At 44.3% G+C, this 19,617-nt stretch overlaps 1 protein-coding gene across 2 annotated transcripts; it reads right to left on the bottom strand.

Moving 5' to 3' along the window:
- Positions 1-479: 479 nt before the first annotated feature.
- Positions 480-19,165, bottom strand: LOC133381911 (zinc finger protein 135-like). Of its 2 annotated transcripts, XR_009761753.1 has the most exons (3): positions 19,089-19,165; positions 10,460-13,883; positions 480-954 (listed from the first exon to the last, which is right to left on the bottom strand). XR_009761753.1 is itself a non-coding variant. In XM_061621490.1 (2 exons), exons 1-2 carry the CDS (start codon positions 19,129-19,131, stop codon positions 12,571-12,573), a joined length of 1,356 nt encoding a protein of 451 aa, XP_061477474.1. In that variant the 5' UTR covers positions 19,132-19,165; the 3' UTR covers positions 10,450-12,570. The 2 variants fall into 2 exon arrangements, 1 of the variants encoding a protein (XP_061477474.1); XM_061621490.1 differs by lacking the exon at positions 480-954 and having other exon boundaries at positions 10,450-13,883.
- Positions 19,166-19,617: the final 452 nt, after the last annotated feature.

The raw sequence follows: 19,617 nt of genomic DNA, 5'->3' as shown, positions 1-19,617 counted from the left end.
AAACATGTCGGAATTTCTCTCTATTGAGATGCATAGCAAAGTTGTGTAGCGCTGCAGAACGGAGAGTATTGAGCGAGCTGTGTGTGTGTGTGTGTGTGTGTGTGAATCTTTGTTAAGATTCTACCTTCCCTGCAAATTAGTCAGACAGAGACTTTAAGTTTTAAAATAAGAAACAACTACTTTATTCTGGAAGTACATGCTTGATAGGAAAGAGTTCTATATCTAGCTTAACTGGCTATGCTGGAGAAGTGAGCATTGGTCCCAGTGCTCGCCCTCATCCTGGTTGAGAGGAGAGACAAAGAGAAGATGTCTGCTCCCCTCTCGAGAGAAAGAGAAAAAACTGAAAGAGGCGGGAAGGAATTGGAATTCAACATTCCTTTCCTTATCAGTCTAGCAGGAAGGGAAGAGAAGGCAGGATCAAAGGGTTAGGTATAGCCTCAACCAGCAAGAGGTCTATCTCTCTCTAGCTACCCTTTTTAACCCCATGCAGCCTCAACCCACCAAGTTGGAGTTGAACCTCATACATTCCAACAAAACATTTAATCTTCCATTGAAGAAACCAATACATTTCTACCTCTTATAAATGTGACATGAGGCTTCAAAATGTCAAAGACATGCCCACTAAAATCTGAGAAGTTGTGGGGGGGTCTTTTAGTTGATGGGAACAGAACTCCAACATCCCTCAGAGGTATGGCATATCTGAGCCCTTTGGCTGATGCAGGAATACACCAGCATGGAGTTTCCCAGATCCACTGATGCCACATCAGCTTCCGACTCTCTGTTGCTCATTCAATGTCAATGGGGTGCTTTGGGAAGGGCAGAGCAGGCCAGGTGAGCACATGGGCAAGCAAGTAGCCGGTCCTTCCAGCTGACTATAGAACAAAGTCTTGGGAGATGCATTTCAGGGCACTGCAGAGAAATTGTCTGGAAAGGGTCACCTGTCTCCTTGATTATCTGGAAAGGAATGAGAAGGGCTGGTTAGTTGGGCAACATCTCCTCCTCTGAGTGCCCCTCTGCAATCTTGTTCCAGTGGAATCAGGTGTCTTATGTAGCATGTGGCACTGTGACATCCTTCCCCAGCACCACCTGCGAAGCTATCACTTGTGGCTACCAGCAGACAGGAACGTCAGGTTTCCTTTTTACCCTTTACAGCACTAGCACAGATCTCAACCGATCCCCCTGCTAGACCACACTACCCGACACTCTGTGACCCTTTAGCCAATCGACAGTGCCTAGTCTCTGCCTGGCTATTCCAATACCTTGTGTCACTGGGTACAGGTAATTTCTAAACCCCCCTGCAGCCCCTTGACTCTGAAGCTTACAGCCCTGGGTTTCCTCTGTGGTACTGGATACAATTTCCTCCGCTCTGCCGCTGCCACCATTTGATACAACTGTTCAGCCTTGGTTACTTGCTATCCCCCCTGGTTTGTGTTTCCCAGCTGAAGGAATCAGGCTTTTGTTTAACCAAGAAATATTTATTTAGTACTAGAAATAACAAGATTATTTAAGACTTTGTTTAAAAGCGTATGGTTTCATCTATATTCTGACATGTACTTTACTTCTCATTAATTGCCTCAGAACTCCGACTCACTCTCAACAACAGCAACCTCTAAACACCTCTCTCAACCTCCAACATCCACCACAACCACCACCCTGATTCAACTGTCATTCTTCCATTTATACTCCCAGCCATTCAAATGCTCAGCCAATCATCCAGCATTCTGCTGCTCATGTACTCCCCCTCCTCTTTCACTCCACTTAACATATGTCTTCTATATAACCAGCACTTACCATATTTACAATATAAGCAGGTATATCACAGATGTCAACTCCTGTCTCAGACAGCAGGCGCCTTTCTAGTTCTCGCCAAGATAGGTAACATTCTCTGTGACTATTACCTTTTTCATGTTTTGGGATCCTGCAGGAAAGGTTCCGTCACTTCCCATTAAAATCCCAGCCGTCAGCAGATACCAGTGCAGACTTAGACGCAGAAGTGCTAGTCTTGACTGTCTTGTGCCAAAATAATTGACATGGAAAGCAATATAAAGCTTGTTTCTGTTGACTCCAGACAAGCCAGTCTCTTACATGTAGTTCTCCATTAGTGCTTTGAAATTTCAGTATGCTTTCTGGGAACACTTGATTGCAGGTGTCTTTTGGGAATGTTTTAGGCAGAGGGATGTGACCATTCGTAACATACTTTTCTATTTCCTTTTGAGAAGGAAACTCGGTTGTGATACATCCAATGTCAAGGCCTACATTATGATTATGCCTCTCATCTTCCAAATTCAGTTACACATGTGTCTGTATGTCTGTTTCTTTCTGTTTTCCATTTTCATTTTCTGCATCTGCCCCGTCATCAAAATACTGTGCATGATTACTCAAATCAACTGCTCCTTGTTTGGGGATGAGGTTTTCAACAGTTTCTTCTTGCTCCAATTCTGTAGGTGAGTTCAATAAAAAAAAATTTGAAGCCGCACTTAATCCAAATTGAAAGAGCTTTTGTTGACCCCTTTTTTCATTTTCCTCTTGTTATTTCTTTTCTTTTCTGGGCTCCTGATTTGTGAGAATACATTTTGGAGAGATGATTTTCTCATTGTGATAGGGTTTAAAGGTTCACACTGCTTACCTTACATGAGCCCTCAAACCTCATTTTTCCTTTCATACTAAAGGGGAAGGGTTAATCTAGCTTCCTAATGACCATGCCCTCTTAAGGTCAAAGTATCTCTTCCTCTTGTTACCTTGGCCACCGAGCATGCTCAGTTTCTTCCAGAGTAAGTTTCATAAAAAATGAAAAAAATCCTCAAGTTTGATTATTTGTATTTTCAGGATCCAACAGAAATACAAATATTTGTTTGAACAATGTTATGCTTTTTTGCACAAGTTAGGGGGGAAAGGAAAAAAAAGCACCATTTGTAGCAGGCTTGCAGAATGGGAGCCAGCAGGAAATGACATAACAAAGGGAGGAAAAGGGAGCTCCCCTCCTTTGGCTCCTGGGCCCCCTTTTTGACCCCAGGCCCAGGTAAGATGTACCCCCTGCACCCCCTCCCATGGGCCCTGCCTTCAGCCATTCAAACACACAGCCAATCATCATCCAGCATTCTATAGCCCATGTACTCCCCCTTCTCACTCACTCCACTTACCATATTTCCTATAATAAACCTGCACTTACCATATTTACATTACATTCACATACAGGAACATCATATTCCCCCCCCTTAAAATAAAAGCACAGTATTACTCCTGATCCAGGACTAATACGACACGTTAATTACATAGGTGAGTCACTCAGGGGTAAAGTGTCCTTTCAGTCCCATGTCTGGGTCACATGACTGCAGTCCTGGCCACCTGCCTCGAAAGTCCATCTGCCAACACATGGTCCTTTCCTTTTATGAAAACAAAGTCCACCTGGTATTCCTGCAATGCCCAGGACCACCTCTGCAGCATGGAGTTATTGTTCCGCATGGTATCCAGCCACAGCAACGCACGATGATCAGTCATGACCGTGCATCTTCGTCCCCACACGTATGGATGCAGCTTGCTCAGGCCCCACACGACTGCTAGACATTCCTTTCTGATCTCATTCAATACTTTCCCATTCACACGGTAAGGAACAGATCTGATTGGGGCATGATTTCCAGTGTCAATTGTATGTGTGGCAACACTGGTTCTGCCAGGTCTGTTGCTAAAGAGATCCCCATTTTTTAAAACTCCCAAAATTTCTTCCTTGACTTCTTCCTCCACCTCCTCCGACCATTCCAACTGATTTACCCCTCCTTCTGCTTTGCTCTCCTGTACCAAGTCTGGTAATTCGGGACCACTTCCTTCAGGGAACCAGGGAACCTGTAAAACCCTGGCATCCCTGGTGTGATACGGTTTTAGCATGTTCACATGCACCACCTTATGTTTTTTTAATTTGTCTGCCGTGATTACATAGGTCAAGGTGTCAAGTTTTTCCCTAACCACATAGGGTCCCTCCCATCTAGCTTGCAACTTAACATGTTTCCTGGGGATGAATGCCATGACCATATCCCCCACCTCATACACACGTTCTCTCGCAGTTCTATCGTACCAATAACTGTTTTCCTGAGCTTGACTTAGATTCTTTTGTGCCATTTCCATCATTGATTCTAACTTACTGCAGAATTCTATTACGTAATCCACCACTGTTGTTTCATATTCCTCTAGGGACCCTTCCCATGAGTTACATAATAACTCCAATGGTCCCCCTCACTTTCTTGGCAAACATCAACTCGAAGGGCGAGAACCCAGTTGACTCCTGTGGGACTTCCTTATAGGCAAATAGGAAACACCCCAAGCATTCATCCCAATCTTGTGGGTGAACCTGCACATAACTTTTTATCATGCCCTTCAACACACAGTTGAATCTCTCAGTTAACCCATTAGTTGCTGGGTGATATGTGGTCATTTTAAAGTGTTTTAACCCACAGCATTTCCACATACACTGCATCACCTTGCCCAGAAAGACACTGCCTTGCTCGGTTAACACTTCATGAGGAAATCCCAACCTCATGAAGATTTTTAGCAGAGCCTCTGCCACTACAAGGACCTCCACCGATCTTAGGACTTCACCATCAGGGTATCTAGTGGCATAATCCACCACTACTAGTATATATTTCCTGCCATGTCTCATAGGTTTAGAAAAAGGACCCACCAAATCTATTCCCACTCTATAGAATGGCTGTCCTATTATGGGAAGGGGCTTCAAGGGTGCTTTTGTTTTTACCCCACTTTTTGACAAATGAGACAAGAGGAACGGTACTGTTTTACATCCTTGGAAATATTAGGCCAATAATAATGTGTTGTCAGCCTTTTCTTCATCTTTTTTATTCCAAGGTGCCCTAAACACAGAACATCATGTGCCATATCCAGCAATCTAGGTCAATATTTGCTAGGCACTAACAACTGTTTGACTGGTTCACAGCAGTTCTCTCTCTCAGCAGGTAACCACAGTCTGTACAGTACCCCATTCTCATACACTATTTGATCCCTCAGATTTTCTGTAAAGGGGATTCTATGTGGAAGGGCTTGTTCCTTTATTTGTTTTAAACTTCCATCATTCTCCAGATCTTTTCTGAACTGTTGTGCCTCAGCAGAAGAAACCATTTGAAACAATGTCTCACTCATATCAGGCTCACTAGGGGTTGCTATGGCGACCTCAGGCTCAGCCACAGATTCCACCCTCTTTTGCTCAGAGCCAGCTAAAATGGCTTCAGCTGCCTTGCTCAGTTGATTTCAGGTCACAACATATATTTTTCCTTGTGCTCCCATAACATCTCTTCCCAGTATCACTGGTTCTTGTTGCTGGACATTGATACCCACTTTACACATCTCCTTTCCTCTCCATTTTAATTTTATAAGGGCCATGGGAATGCTTTCTGGTTCACCCCTCACTCCTTGAATTATCACCTTTTCCCGAGGTAAAATTTCCTCAGATTTTACCAAATCTGGCCTCAGTAAAGTCTGAGCAGCACCAGTATCTAGCAAAGCCCAATATTTTGCTCCTTGCACACTCACTTCCTCTCTCGGACTTGAATCAAAGTCCTGTACATTTGTCCAGTTTATCTGGCAGAACTGAACTTTCTTTGTTTCTCCCTCTCTTGGTTCTGTTTTCACTGCCCTTCCCTGAGCAGGATTGCCAATGGGGTTGGTGACTTCACATTGGAAATGCAGATGTCCTTGTGATGTTCTCGTAGGTTAAGCATCTGTAAATATGGTGACTGCAGGTCTATTAGGTGATGCATGGTAATTGACAGAGAGAGAAAGGGGGAGTACATGGGTGAGAAGCTGAAGTGTGCTGGATGATGATTGGCTGAGTGGATGGCTGGCTGAAGGTATAAATGGAGGTTTGTGAGTGATGAGGGAGGGAGAAGTTGTTGAGTGGGTTGGAGTGAGGTCCTTTGGTGAGGGTTGGTTGGCAGAGTTCTGAGAGAAGTTTGGATTGTATTTGGCTGATATTTAAAGAGGATATATATGAACAGAAACATAAAGAGTGACCATATATGAAACCATACGCTTGTGAAACATTCCTAAGTAATCTTGTTATTCCCTGTTGTTAGTAAATAAATACTTATTTGGTTTACCAAAGGCCTGATCCTTGGCTGGGGGAATATACAGACCAGAAGGGAGGGCAAGGTAATTACCAAGGCTGAACAGAAACTGCATCTAATGGTGGCAGCGGTGAAGGGAGATATTGTAACAAGTCAGGTATCCAGAGCAACCCAGAGTTGTATGCTTTATATATAAAGATACAAGGGGGTTGGGAACAGCATAGGCACACAGTCACAAAGTAACAAGCTATAGAGAGACTTAGGCAAAGTCTCTGGGAGTATTGGTTACAGGAAGTGACTAGCAGTGGGATCTAGTGAGATCTGTACTAGACTGGAGTGAGATACCATATAAAGGACGGTCCTGACTGGTGATGTCCCTGGTGGTGCCTGGTAAAAGGCAGTAGCCACAAGTGGGTGGGAACCTGACAGGGAGAACCAGGGAAGGACATCACAGTCCTGGCCTACCACATTTATATCATTATTTTTCCTCCATTTTGGGGTACACAGACCCACTCTGAGGTGCCTTCTGCCCTTCTGATTTTATTGGAGGGCTCACTCGCTGTGGTACCACATCCCTTCTGCCGTTATTACTTGGTCTGGGTTTAAACTCTCTTGACATGTTTCCCACCCAGCCAGTTCTATCGGAGGCAAAGTGATCTGCCAACTCTGCTGCCTCTTGCACAGATTTAGGGGAACGGTCTTTAATTATTATTATTATTATTACTCTTTATTTTTACCCCACCCTTTTTCCAAAACTGGAACTCAGGGCGGCTTACAAATAAAAAACACACATAGGTAAAAAACATACAAAAATATACAATTAAAATAGAATTAAACTATTCGTAACATTAAAACCATGAAACATACACTTAAAATACTAAGACAATTTAAAACATTAAGAATAGGACCATAGAACAATACAACAGACCTTATGAGGTTCTATCTTAAACAGCTTCTAGTCCAAAAGCCTGTCAGAATAAAAAAGTCTTTGCCTGCCGACGGAAGGATAGCAAGGAAGGGGCCATTCGTGCTTCCCTAGGAAAAGTGTTCCAGAACCTGGGGGCAGCCACCGAGAAGGCCCTAACCTTATTTCTGGTGGTAACTGATGGTATAGTTGGTCCAATATCATGAGGCTTTTCACCTCTTCCACTGACTGAGCCTTCACACTCCCCATCCACTTTCCAAATATGTCCATCACTTTTGCTCCTAATTCTACAAAAGACCTCGCTGCCTGGATCTGGCAGTTTCTAAATAACTTCCTAAAGTAGTCAGGTCCCAGTCTGAATCATTTGAACACTACCTCTTTAAATTCAGCATATGCTACTGGCCTATCCGAGGGGAAATATTGGTATACCTCTGCCAATTCTCCTTTGATTAGATTTGATAAATATTGCATATATTTATCTTCCGGTAGCCCCCACATCTGAGTTGCCTTTTCAAATATGTTCAGGTAAATTTGTGGGTCTTGTCCAGGCTCATACACACAAAGTCTTTTGGTGTAACCTTGATTTTTGTTTCATTTCTTGTGTTTTCTTGTTTCATCAGAATGAAACTTTTCTCTAATTTTAACCTTTCCACTTGTATCTCAGCATCCATTCTCAACCTTTCAATCTCCAACATTCGCTGCTTTTCCTTCTCCTCAGCTTCAAAGACCTGCTGCTTGTCTTTTTCCTCAGCTTCCCATCTTAACTTCTCTCTTAAATACTCTATATAAGCAGGATTACTTGAGTACCCTTCTGGGGACTCTTCTCTGACAGCTTCTTTGGATTGGATTGATGCGAATGTTATCAATGCTATTCGCATTGAAATGCTACTAGTTCCATGCACAGGACCAGCCAGACAGGCAAAGCTTTGTAGTCTCAATAAGTGGTTGGACAATGGTGTCAGGAGGAGGGGTTTGGATTTGTTAGACACTGGGGAACATTTTGGGACAAGCCAGGCCTGTACAAAAGGGACGGGACCCTCTTGTACCAGAATAGAACCAGACTGCTGGCACTTAAAATTAAAAAGGTGGCAGAGCAGCTTTTAAACTCACTGAGGGGGGAAACCCGACAGGAGCTAAGGAAGGTCCGGTTCGGAATAAACCTCCCCCCGGGATAAAGATCAGAGAATTGATGAAATTTTTAAAGGGGTAGGCCTAGAAGTAGGCATTGTGAGAGCAGGGGCACAGGATATCAATTCAGAAGGGCAAAGTTACCACAGGCCAAACCAAAAGTGCCAAAGACACTTGAAGAGAGACACTGCTTACAAGTGCCTGTACGCTAATTCTAGCAGCCTCCGAACCAAGATGGGAAAACTGGAGTGCTTGGTCTTACAGAAGAGCATTGATATAGTGAGCATAACAGAGACCTGGCAGAATGGAGAAAACCAGTGGGATACGGTTATCCCTGGATATAAACTATTTAAGAAGGACAGGGAAGGACATATTGGTGGCGGTGTCGCTCTATATGTGAAAGAAGGCATTGAATCCAGCAAGCTTGAAACCCCAAAAGAGGCGGACTCCTCCACATAATCATTGTGGGTGGTGATACCATGCCCCAGGAGGGACTTAATACTGGGAACGATCTATCATCCCCTTGATCAAAATGCTCAGGGAGACCTTGAGATGAGATATGAAATTGAGGAAGCATCCAAACTAGGAAATGTGGTAGTAATGGGTGACATCAACTACCCGGACATAGACTGGTCGCATATGTGTTCCAGTCATGACAAAGAAGCAAAATTTCTAGATATTCTAAATGACTATTCCCTACACCAGTTGGTCATGGAACCGACTAGAGGGATGGCAACCCTGGACTTAATCCTCAGTGGGGACCAGGACCTAGTGTGGGATGTAAGTGTTGTTCAACTGATTGGGAGCAGTGACCGTAGTGCTATTAAATTAAACATACATGTAACTGGCCAAATGCCAAGAAAATCCAACATGGTCACATTTGATTTCAAAAGAGGAAACTTCACAAAAATGAGGGGATTGGTAAAAAGAAAGCTGAAAAACAAAGTCCAGAGGGTCACATCACTCAAAAATGCTTGGAAGTTGTTTAAAAACACTATTTTAGATGCTCAACTGGAGTACATACCGCAGATCAGAAAAGGTACCACCAGGGCCAAGAAGATGCCAGCATGGTTAACGAGCAAAGTCAAGGAAGCTCTTAGAGGCAAAAAGTCTTCCTTCAGAAAATGGAAGTGTTGTCCGAATGAAGAAAATAAAAAGGAACACAAACTCTGGCAAAAGAAATGCAAGAACACAATAAGGGATGCTAAAAAGAATTTGAGGAGCACATTGCTAAGAACATAAAAACCAACAACAAAAAATTCTATCAATACATTCAAAGCAGGAGACCATCTAGGGAGGCTATTGGACCATTGGATGATAAGGGAGTCAAAGGTGTACTAAAGAACGATAAGGAGATTGCAGAGAAGCTAAATGAATTCTTTGCATCTGTCTTCACAGTGGAAGATATAGGGCAGATCCCTGAACCTGAACTAACATTTGCAGGAAGGGATTCTGAGGAACTGAGACAAATAGTGGTAACGAGAGAGGAAGTTTAATAGACAATATAAAAACTGACAAATCACCGGGCCTGGATGACATCCACCCAAGAGTTCTCAAAGAACTCAAATTTGAAATTGCTGATCTGCTAACTAACATATGTTACTTGTCCCTCAGGTCCTCTTCCGTGCCTGAGGACTGGAAAGTGGCAAATCTAATGCCAATCTTCAAAAAGGGATCCAGGGAGGATCCCGGAAATTACAGGCCAGTTATTTTAACTTCTGTCCCTGGAAAACTGGTAGAAAGTATGATTAAAGCTAGATTAACTAAGCACATAGAAGAACAAGCTTTAATGAAGAAGAGCCAGCATGACTTCTGCAAGGGAAGGTCCTGTCTCAGTAACCTATTAGAATTCTTTGAGAGTGTCAACAAGCATATAGATAGAGATGATCCAGTGGACACAGTATACTTAGACTTTCAAAAAGCGTTTGACAAGGTACCTTACCAAAGGCGTCTGAGGAAGCTTAGCAATCATGGAATCAAAGGAGAGGTCCTCTTGTGGATAAGGAATTGGTTAAGAAGCAGAAAGCAGAGAGTAGAAATAAACGGACAGTTCTCTCAATGGAGGGCTGTAGAAAGTGGAGTCCCTCAAGGATTGGTATTGGGACCTGTATTTTTCAACTTGTTCATTAATGACCTAGAATTAGGAGTGAGCAGTGAAGTGGCCAAGTTTGCTGGTGACACTAAATTGTTCAGGGTTGTTAAAAGAAAAAGGGATTGCGAAGAGCTCCAAAAAGACCTCTCCAAACTGAGTGAATGGGCGGAAAAATGGCAAATGCAATTCAATATAAACAAGTGTAAAATTATGCATATTGGAGCAAAAAATCTGAATTTCACATACACACTCATGGGGTCTGAACTTGCGGTGACCGACCAGGAGAGAGACCTCGGGGTTGTAGTGGACAGCACGATGAAAATGTCGACCCAGTGTGCGGCAGCTGTGAAAAAGGCAAATTCCGTGCTAGGTATCATTAGGAAAGGTATTGAAAATAAAACATATATCTATGGTATGCCCGCATTCGGAATACTGTATACAGTTCTGGTCGCCTCATCTCAAAAAGGATATTATAGAGTTGGAAAAGGTTCAGAAGAGGGCAACCAGAATGATCAAGGGGATGGAGCGACTCCCTTATGAGGAAAGGTTGCAGCATTTGGGGCTTTTTAGTTTAGAGAAAAGGCGGGTCAGGGGAGACATGATAGAAGTGTATAAAATTATGCATGGCATTGAGAAAGTGGATAGAGACCGTTTTTCTCCCTCTTTCATAATACTAGAACTCATGGACATTCAGAGAAGCTGAATGTTGGAAGATTCAGGAAAGACAAAAGGAAGTACTTCCTTACTCAGCACATAGTTAACTGTGGAATTTGTTCCCACAAGACGCAGTAATGACCACCAGCTTGGATGGTTTTAAAAGAAGATTAGACAAATTCATGGAGGACAGGGCTATCAATGGCTACTAGCCGTGATGGCTGTGCTGTGCCACCCTAGTCAGAGGCAGTATATTTCTGAAAATCAGTTGCCGGAAGCCTCAGGAGGGGAGAGTGTTCTTGCACTCGGGTCCTGCTTGCGGGCTTCCCCAGGCACCTGGTTGGCCACTGTGAGAACAGGATGCTGGACTAGATGGGCCACTGGCCTGATTATGTTCTTATGTCTGTTCCATGACCAACTGGTCTAGGGCATAGTCGGTCCAGAAAAAGAAAGAGTCGTTCTTAAGGATCAGTCCAGGTCAGTCCCCAGCAGTTCCACAAAGGGTGAGAAAGGCTCCCTCTCTGAAACCCCAGAGTGATGCTGCCAGTCAGTGCAGACAAATCAGTCTTCAATGGAAGACAAGTCAGAGCACATCACAGGTAAAGGTAGGCAAGCCTAGCCAGCTGGAGACCCTCACTCTATCTCCCTTATATTAACAGAAGCATAAGAACAAAAACAGCAGTGGCTCTTGCCCCACTCCCAGCACTGCTAGCCGTGAGCATGGATTGTCTCCATAGAGATTTTGATGGCATGGCCCATGTGCATGCCCAGTTCACCATCTTTTCTCTCTCATCCTTCCACATTAAAGTTAGAGGGTGAAGCCCTCTGGAAATACTGTTGGGTATTAATTGAAGTTGTTAGAACACTGCATTCATAGGTCAAAGAGGCCTTTCCAGAGCTCCTCATGGAGCCTGGTCATCCCACTCTCCCTGGGGATTGGTGGCAAGGTTCATATCTACTGATGCTGATGGCCCGTTCTGCCTGCAGGGTGCAAACAACTGCACAAGTGTCACAGCGCAAGAACGGAGCTGAGCTGAACCAGCTGTGACTTTGACCCATGAAACAATTTCCCTGTTGACCTTGTATCTTCCACACTCATTGTGGCACCTGGATTCCCAGGCATCTTAGACACTGCAAGGAAGTGGTGTTCTGGTGCCACAGTGGAATTTGGCTCTGTCAAGATTGGGTGAGTTCTGTGTTTTGGGAAACAAGAGCAAAGGAAAGAAAGGCATAGAGGTTGGTGTAAGTAAATGCAAACATTATTTCACCCTTGAAGGGGACGGGAAAAAGAACCACACCCAGAATCCCACTTTCTGCCAAGATTATCATGATTTTCATGCTTCCTGTAACTATTCTATTAAAATATTAATTTTATCTTGAAGCCGGAGTTGGACTCGGTACATTTCTACCAACTCCACCCAAAATTGCTTCCGACTCCCACTCCCACTCCACGATTCCAACTCCACAGCATGGGGTGAAGGGAAGTGGAACAGTTTGTGGTTAAGCTAAGAGAAGGACACTGTCGGGGGTCTGAAACTCCCATAAAAATCTTGTTTGAAGCCCGGCTTCCCCGTATGGATGCAGAGAAAGAGCAGAACTCTGCTTAAAGTTCTTTCCACTTCAAAGCATTTATACATCTCTTCCCTTAAACGGATCTTTTGATGTGCCTGAAGGTAGCCATTCTGATGAAATGTCTTTCAACACTACAAGCACGTATAAGGTTTGTTCCCTGTATGCGTTCTGTGATGCGAGGTAAGGTTGCCACTCTGACTGAAGCTCTTTCCACACTTCAAGCATTTATAAGGTTTGTCCCCTGTATGAGTTCTGTGATGCAAATTAAGGTGGCTACCCTGACTGAAGCTCTTTCCACACTCAAAGCATTGATAAGGTTTGTCCCCTGTGTGACTTCTTTGATGCGAAGAAAGGTTGCTACTATCACTGAATCTCTTTCCACACTCCAAGCATTTATAAGGTTTGTCCCCTGTATGAGTTCTTTGATGACAAGTAAGGGTGCTACGGTCACTGAAGCTCTTTCCGCACTCCAAGCATTTATAAGGTTTGTCCCCTGTATGAGTTCTTTGATGACAAGTAAGGGTGCTACGGTCACTGAAGCCCTTTCCACACTCCAAGCATTTAAAAGGTTTTTCCCCTGTGTGAATTCTTTGATGCGAAGTAAGGCTGACACTCCGACTGAAGCCCTTTCCACACTCCAAGCATTTAAAAGGTTTTTCCCCTGTGTGAATTCTTTGATGCGAAGTAAGGCTGTCACTCCGACTGAAGCCTTTTCCACACTCCAAACATTTATAAGGTTTGTCTCCTGTGTGAATTCTTTGATGCAAAGTAAGGGTGCTACTGTCACTGAAACTCTTTCCACACTCGAAGCATTTATAAGGTTTGTCTCCTGTGTGAGTTCTTTGATGCAAAGTAAGGGTGCTACTCCGACTGAAGCTCTTTCCACACTCGAAGCATTTATAAGGTTTGTCTCCTGTGTGAGTTCTTTGATGCGAAGTAAGGCTGTCAATCCGACTGAAGCTCTTTCCACATTCCAAGCATTTATAAGGTTTGTCTCCTGTGTGAGTTCTTTGATGTGAAGTAAGGGTGCTACTCTGACTGAAGCTCTTTCCACACTCCAAGCATTTATAACGTTTGTCTTCTGTGTGAGTTCTTTGATGCAAAGTAAGGGTGCTACTCCGACTGAAGCTCTTTCCACACTCCAAGCATTTATAAGGTTTGTCTCCTGTGTGAGTTCTTTGATGCGAAGTAAGGCTGTCACTCCGACTGAAGCTCTTTCCACATTCCAAGCATTTATAAGGTTTGTCTCCTGTGTGAGTTCTTTGATGCGAAGTAAGGTGGCCACTCCGAGTAAAGGTCTTTCCACACTCGAAACATTTATAAGATTTGTCCCCTGTATGAGTCTGTCTCTCCTCTTGTCTCCTCAGTTTTTGCTCCTGCTCCTGAGTTTTTTCCAGTGATACTTCAGATGGTTCTCCCTCAGCCTTGGACCCCCAGATGTATCCTGATGGAATGAAAAAGAAAGGAGATAAAATGCTGTGGAGAAATCCTGTGAATATATTATGATTTGTACTTCTGGGAGCTCTGTTGATATCAGAGTTTAACTGTCAAAGCTCGAGGCCTTGTACGGAGTTAGTTTAGTAGTAGGTACTTGGTAACAGGCTTTGAAAAGAGACCAGAGAGAGACATCTGTAACAAAAATTTCCTCCGTTGTTCCTTCATTTAAGGTGAACTGCCCAGTACTTATGCACAGCTGGAATTTACAAACCTAGGATGGATCCTGTCTGACAGGAACATGTTGCTTTCCACTGATCAGAGGGCAGCTCGCATCCCCTCCCTGCCTCGCAAAATGTTACCTGCAACACAAAACTCTATTTGTTTAATCTATATGTAGAACATATCATATAGAAAGCTAGAATGAAAGAAGATGCAGCAAGTGTGAAAACTGGAGGGAGAAATATCAATAATTGAAGATGTGCGGGGTTACTCTTGAAAATGGTCCGGAAGCTGCAACTGGTACAGAATGTGGCAGCCCACCTGATTAAAGGAAGCCGCCGGCGAGATCACATTACTCCAGTGTTAAAGAAGTTACACTGTTTACCAGTTATTTTCCAGGCCCAATTCACGGTGTTGGGTTACCCTATAAAACCCAGCATGGTTTCAGCGCAGTCTATTTGAAAGAGTGTCTCCATCATCATTAGAGATGCCGCTCAACAAGATCAACCTCAAAAGGCCTTCTCTCCATCCCACCAGTTAAAACAGGTAAAGTGGTGAAGACTAGAGAGAGGGCTTTTTCAATTGTGGCCCCCACATTGTGGAATTCCCTCCCAAATGATCTCCGCCATGCCCCCACTATTATGAGCTTCTGCCGGGCCTTGAAGACCTGGCTCTTCAGGCAGGCTTTTGGAGTGGGCTAGGTTTTACTATTGCTGTTGAGATTTTAATGTTTTAATGTAATTACATGTTTTTATTTTGTACGTCGCCCAGAGTGGCTGGACAACCAGCCAGATGGGCGACTAATAAATCTAATAAATAAATAAATGCAGATGATACCATACTCTTAGCAGAAACCAGTAATGATTTGAAATGAATGCTGATGAAAGTTAAAGAGGAAAACACAAAAGCAGGACTACAGCTGAACGTCAAGAACACTAAAGTAATGACAACAGAAGATTATGTAACTTTATAGTTGGCAATGAGGACATTGAACTTTTCAAGGATTATCAATACCTGGGCACAGTCATTACCCAAATTGGAGACAACAGTCAAGAAATCAGAATAAGTCTTGGACTGGGGAGGGAAGCTATCAGAAAAGATCCTCATATGCAAAGATGGATCACCGGACACCAAAGTTAAGATCTTTCAGACCATGGTATTCCTGATCTCTATGTATGGATGTGAAAGTTGGACAGTGAAAAGAAAAATCAACTCATTTGGAATGTGGTGTTGGAGTAGAGCTTTGCGGGTACTATGGATTGTGAAAAAGACAAATAATTAGGTGTTTAGAACAAATTAAACCAGAACTGTCACTAGAAGCTAAAATGATGAAACTGAGGCTATCATACTTTGGACACACCATGAGAAGACATGATTCACTAGAAAAGACAATAATGCTGAGAAAAACAGAAGGGAGTAGAAAAAGCGGAAGGCCAACAAGAGATGGATTGTTGCCATAAAAGAAGCAACAGACTTGAACTTACAAGATCTGAACAGCATGGTTCGGGATAGATGCTATTGGAGGTCACTGATTCTGAGGGTCGACATAAGTTGTAATTGACTTGAAGGCACATAACACACACACACCTGCACTATGTGAGTTCCGCTTTAATTCACCCAAGAGAGCCCAGTGCCCCACAATCCTCTGTGGGAAGAAATATCCTTAGAAGGTGGCCTGTGATATGCAGCCTTTGTGCCTCATCCACCAACAGGAAAAAGCCTGCAGTGGACCAGCCAAACAGCTTTACACCTGAGAGGGCCAACATCTGACTTAGGATCAGGTAGATACTTGAGCTAAAACGTGGGTTCCCCACTACCAAGTAAAAGGATTTTGAGGTGCTAAAGCAAAGCTGACTCTTCCGACTGGTGGCAGCAAGAGAGGGAGAGCGTTGGTTTTAGGCCTTGCAGTAAGTTAAAGAGGGCTCTGGCTGGGAAGCGCAGGGTGTGCTGTCCTAGGATCCCAGAGTTATCAATACTAAATTGGCATCCCAGAGTCCTCCTGTCTGGGAAAAGGTGGTGTAGGAAGTGATGGCAGTTCTACCAATAATCTGAAATGCATAGTGGGTCAGATTTGCAAAGCAGGGGTGCAAGAAAGGGAGTAGGAAGGCTATCCTTAACCTCTCCTAATTCTAACAGCATAAATTGCCATCTCATTAATCTCCTGCATGATCTCCTTGTACAGAGCTCTCTAGTCTGGATCCAGCTGAGCCTGTTCCTCCTGGGAGAAGTGCAAGGACCCTTTCTCAAAGGTCACCAATCCCTGGAAGACGAAAACCATTGCCTTCCTCATTGATACTCCCAGGCAAGGCATGGACATCATCTGCCCTCCACTCACGCTCTGAAGAGAGATGGGGGAAGCGGGATCTTTTCCTTTAGTGTTCACAAATCACCTCAGGTCCAGATGGCATCTGATCTTCTAACAAAAATAGGTACGTTCTCTCGAAGACTTGCTACCATATGGACTGGTATCAGGGAAATCAGAGGCCTATTAGCTGTTCCAGGGAAAATAGTGGAAAATATTATTAAAGACAAAATTACCAAACATGGAGTGGAACTCAGCAATGATGGGATATCGGGAAATATGCTCTCATGCATCAGTAAGTGTTTAAAGATCAGGAAGGAGAAAGCAGGAATAAATGAATAGTTCTCCCAATGCAGGGATGTAAGAAGTGCCCCCCCCCACCAATCATCAGGATTAGGACCTGTGCTTTTAAACTTGTTTCTAAATGACATGGATTTGGGGTGAGAAGCAAGGTAACCAACTTTACCATTGATATCAAGTTCAGGGTGATTAAAATAAAGAGGGATTGTGAGGAACTCCAAAAGGAACTCTCCAAGCATTGCAAATGCAATTAAATGTAAGCAAGTGTAAAGTGATGCACAGAAGTGAAAAATCCTAAGTGAACCGGTGGTGACTGGCAGTAGAGATACCTTGAGGTCATAGTAGATGCCTCAGTTAAGATACTGATGTTATAGCTATGAAATTGGTGAATTAAATGTGAGGGATCATTAAGACACAGATTGAAAATAAAACTGCCAATATCATAATGCCATTATACACATCTAAGATGTGATCCTACTGCTTGACCACAAAAATAGCATTCTAGAGGTGGAAGCGGTAGAGAAATGGGCAACAAAATTGATCAAGGGTCACAACATTTGAGGATTTTTGCTGTAGAAAAAAAAGCGTAGTGGAGACACGATAGAAGTGTATGATCACAGCAGACATTTAAAGCACATTCAACACAAATGTAAAGCAAATGGCTTCCCCAAACGAATCCTGGATAAAGAGTTTTTCCTCACTGCGCTACATTTCCAGCACCCTTAAACTACAACTCCCAGGACTCTTGGGAGGAAGCCACCTGCTTTCAATGAATTTTGTTCACTTGTAAATGCTTGGAGTGTGGAAAGGCCTTCAGTCAGAGTGGCTCAATTTTACCTGTCTTAAGCAAGATTGCACAGGAGTAAATACCACTGAACTCAATAAGCAAGCATATGATCAAGCCTGCCCTCCCCTCCCCTCCCCTCCCCCTTCCTTTCCCCTCCCCCTCTCCTCCCCCTTTTCCACCCCATGGTCAGTTTTACCTATCCTAAACATGACTGCATAGGAGTAAATCCCATGGAACTCAATAAGCATGCAAATTATCAGACCTGCCTTTCCCCTCCTTCCCCTCTCCTCTCCCTTCCTCCTCCCCTCCCCTCTTCCTTCTTCCTCCTCCCCTGCCCACTCCAGCCCTCTTTCCCATCCCCCTGTCAGTTGTAGCTATTCTAAGCATGATTGCAGGGGAGTAAATGCCACTGAACTCAATAAGCATGCAAATGATCAACCCATTCTCAGCAAACTTGCACAGGATCCCAATTCTTACTTCCTGGATTAAAAAGCAGAGAAATTCACTAATAGGCAAAAAAACTTGCACTTTCAGAACGTACCTATAGCCAACAAATATTTCTATCAAACCTTAAAAAGCAGGGAAATCAGGTGGCTATAGTGAATGCACCAGGGGAGCGAGAGATCTGACCTCCTCTCTGCGATATTGGGCTGCCCTACAAATTGGTCAAAATGCAAACACAATTTGGATTGGTCTTTCACAGTCCAATCCACTTCTTGTGCAGCTTGGAAGAATTTGGTAATATGTGCCTCTGGGCATATGGTGAGTGGTGGCCTATTAGTGAGTACTATCTACAGTTCTGGTTGCCTGACCACAAAAAATAGCATTCTAGAGGTGGAAGAGATAGAGAAATGGGCAACCAAACTACTCCAGGGTGGCAACATTTGGGGATTTTTAAAAGTTTAGAGGAGAAATGACATTTAAAGCACATTCAACACAAATGTAAACCACATGGTTTCCCCCAATGAATCTTGGAGAATAGTTTTTCCTCACTGCGCTAGATTCCCAGCACCTTCCATAAACTACAACTCCCAGGACTCTTTGGAGGAAGCCATATGCTCTCAACGTACACTGTGAATGTGCCATAAAGGTGTGTGGTGTGGAGAAACTGGATAACGCCCTCTGATTTAGTAGGGAACTTACACCTGGTGTAGGAAGAGGGAGCAGGAAGTAGCTCCCACCAATTTGCACCCATTTCAGGAAAAATGTCACTTGCTAAACAGTTTCCTGCCAGACTACCCTAAAACAAGGAGGGCCAGGGCCACGTTTCTTCTTTCCTGAATTAAACGGCGACTTTAATTCTAACAGGATAGGAAACTGGGGAGCGCTGGCAGAAGGGCAGTATTGGAAGAAGAGCCTCACTATTCAAACTATCGCAGCTGAACCAAAGGACAAACGAGGACACGTGCAGAAGTGGCCCATTTAGCGCACTGTCGTCTCCTTAGCTCTGTTCCAACTATGGGGCGCCTCCATCTCCAAGCTGAAGGCCACGAAATTCATCCCCAGAACCACCGCGGGATGCTCCGATCTGGAGGGTCTGCTGGGGGGCGCTTCAGGGGGGGTGTCTCTCCCTCCCCCCCTCCCCTCCGCCCCCAATTGCACACCTTTGTCTCGGGGCTCCCCCCGCGCAACCGCGCTCGCCAACATCGCGCACGAAAAGGGGCTCCTCCGGCGCTCCCAGCCTGCATTTCTCGCAGGGGGGGGCAGGAAAGGGAAGTCCCTCCTTTGCGCCCTTTCCTTCCACTCGGTCGTCGTGTGTTAACCCTTAAAGTGGCTGGAGCTCCTCGGCTGCTTCGCACGGCCAGCGAGAGGGGAGGCGGGAAGCCCCTTTCTGGCCGGTGATGCTTCTCCAGATTAAAAATAAAAATGCCATGCACATTTTTTTAAAAAAGGCTCCGAGGGAACAGCTGAAGTTAACCTAAACCCTCATTTCCTTTACCTGTTAGATTCCTCTGTCGCTCTGGGTCCCGCAGCGCGCCAGGAAACGGGTGCAGGGATGAGTGGAGCTATTCGGAGCAGGGAAACTTTGGCTGCCTTTAGTTCCTCCGATCCCACCTACGCTGCTCGCCCTTCCAGCCCGCAGCTCCAGAGACCGGGATCTCCTTATGCCCCCACCCGCCACCCAGACATTTT

Source organism: Rhineura floridana, chromosome 3, assembly GCF_030035675.1.
Source record: "Rhineura floridana isolate rRhiFlo1 chromosome 3, rRhiFlo1.hap2, whole genome shotgun sequence".
NCBI classification, from domain to species: domain Eukaryota; kingdom Metazoa; phylum Chordata; class Lepidosauria; order Squamata; family Rhineuridae; genus Rhineura; species Rhineura floridana.
The sequence above is the reverse complement of the archived record's forward strand: the minus strand, read 5'-3'. Positions and strand labels throughout refer to the sequence as shown.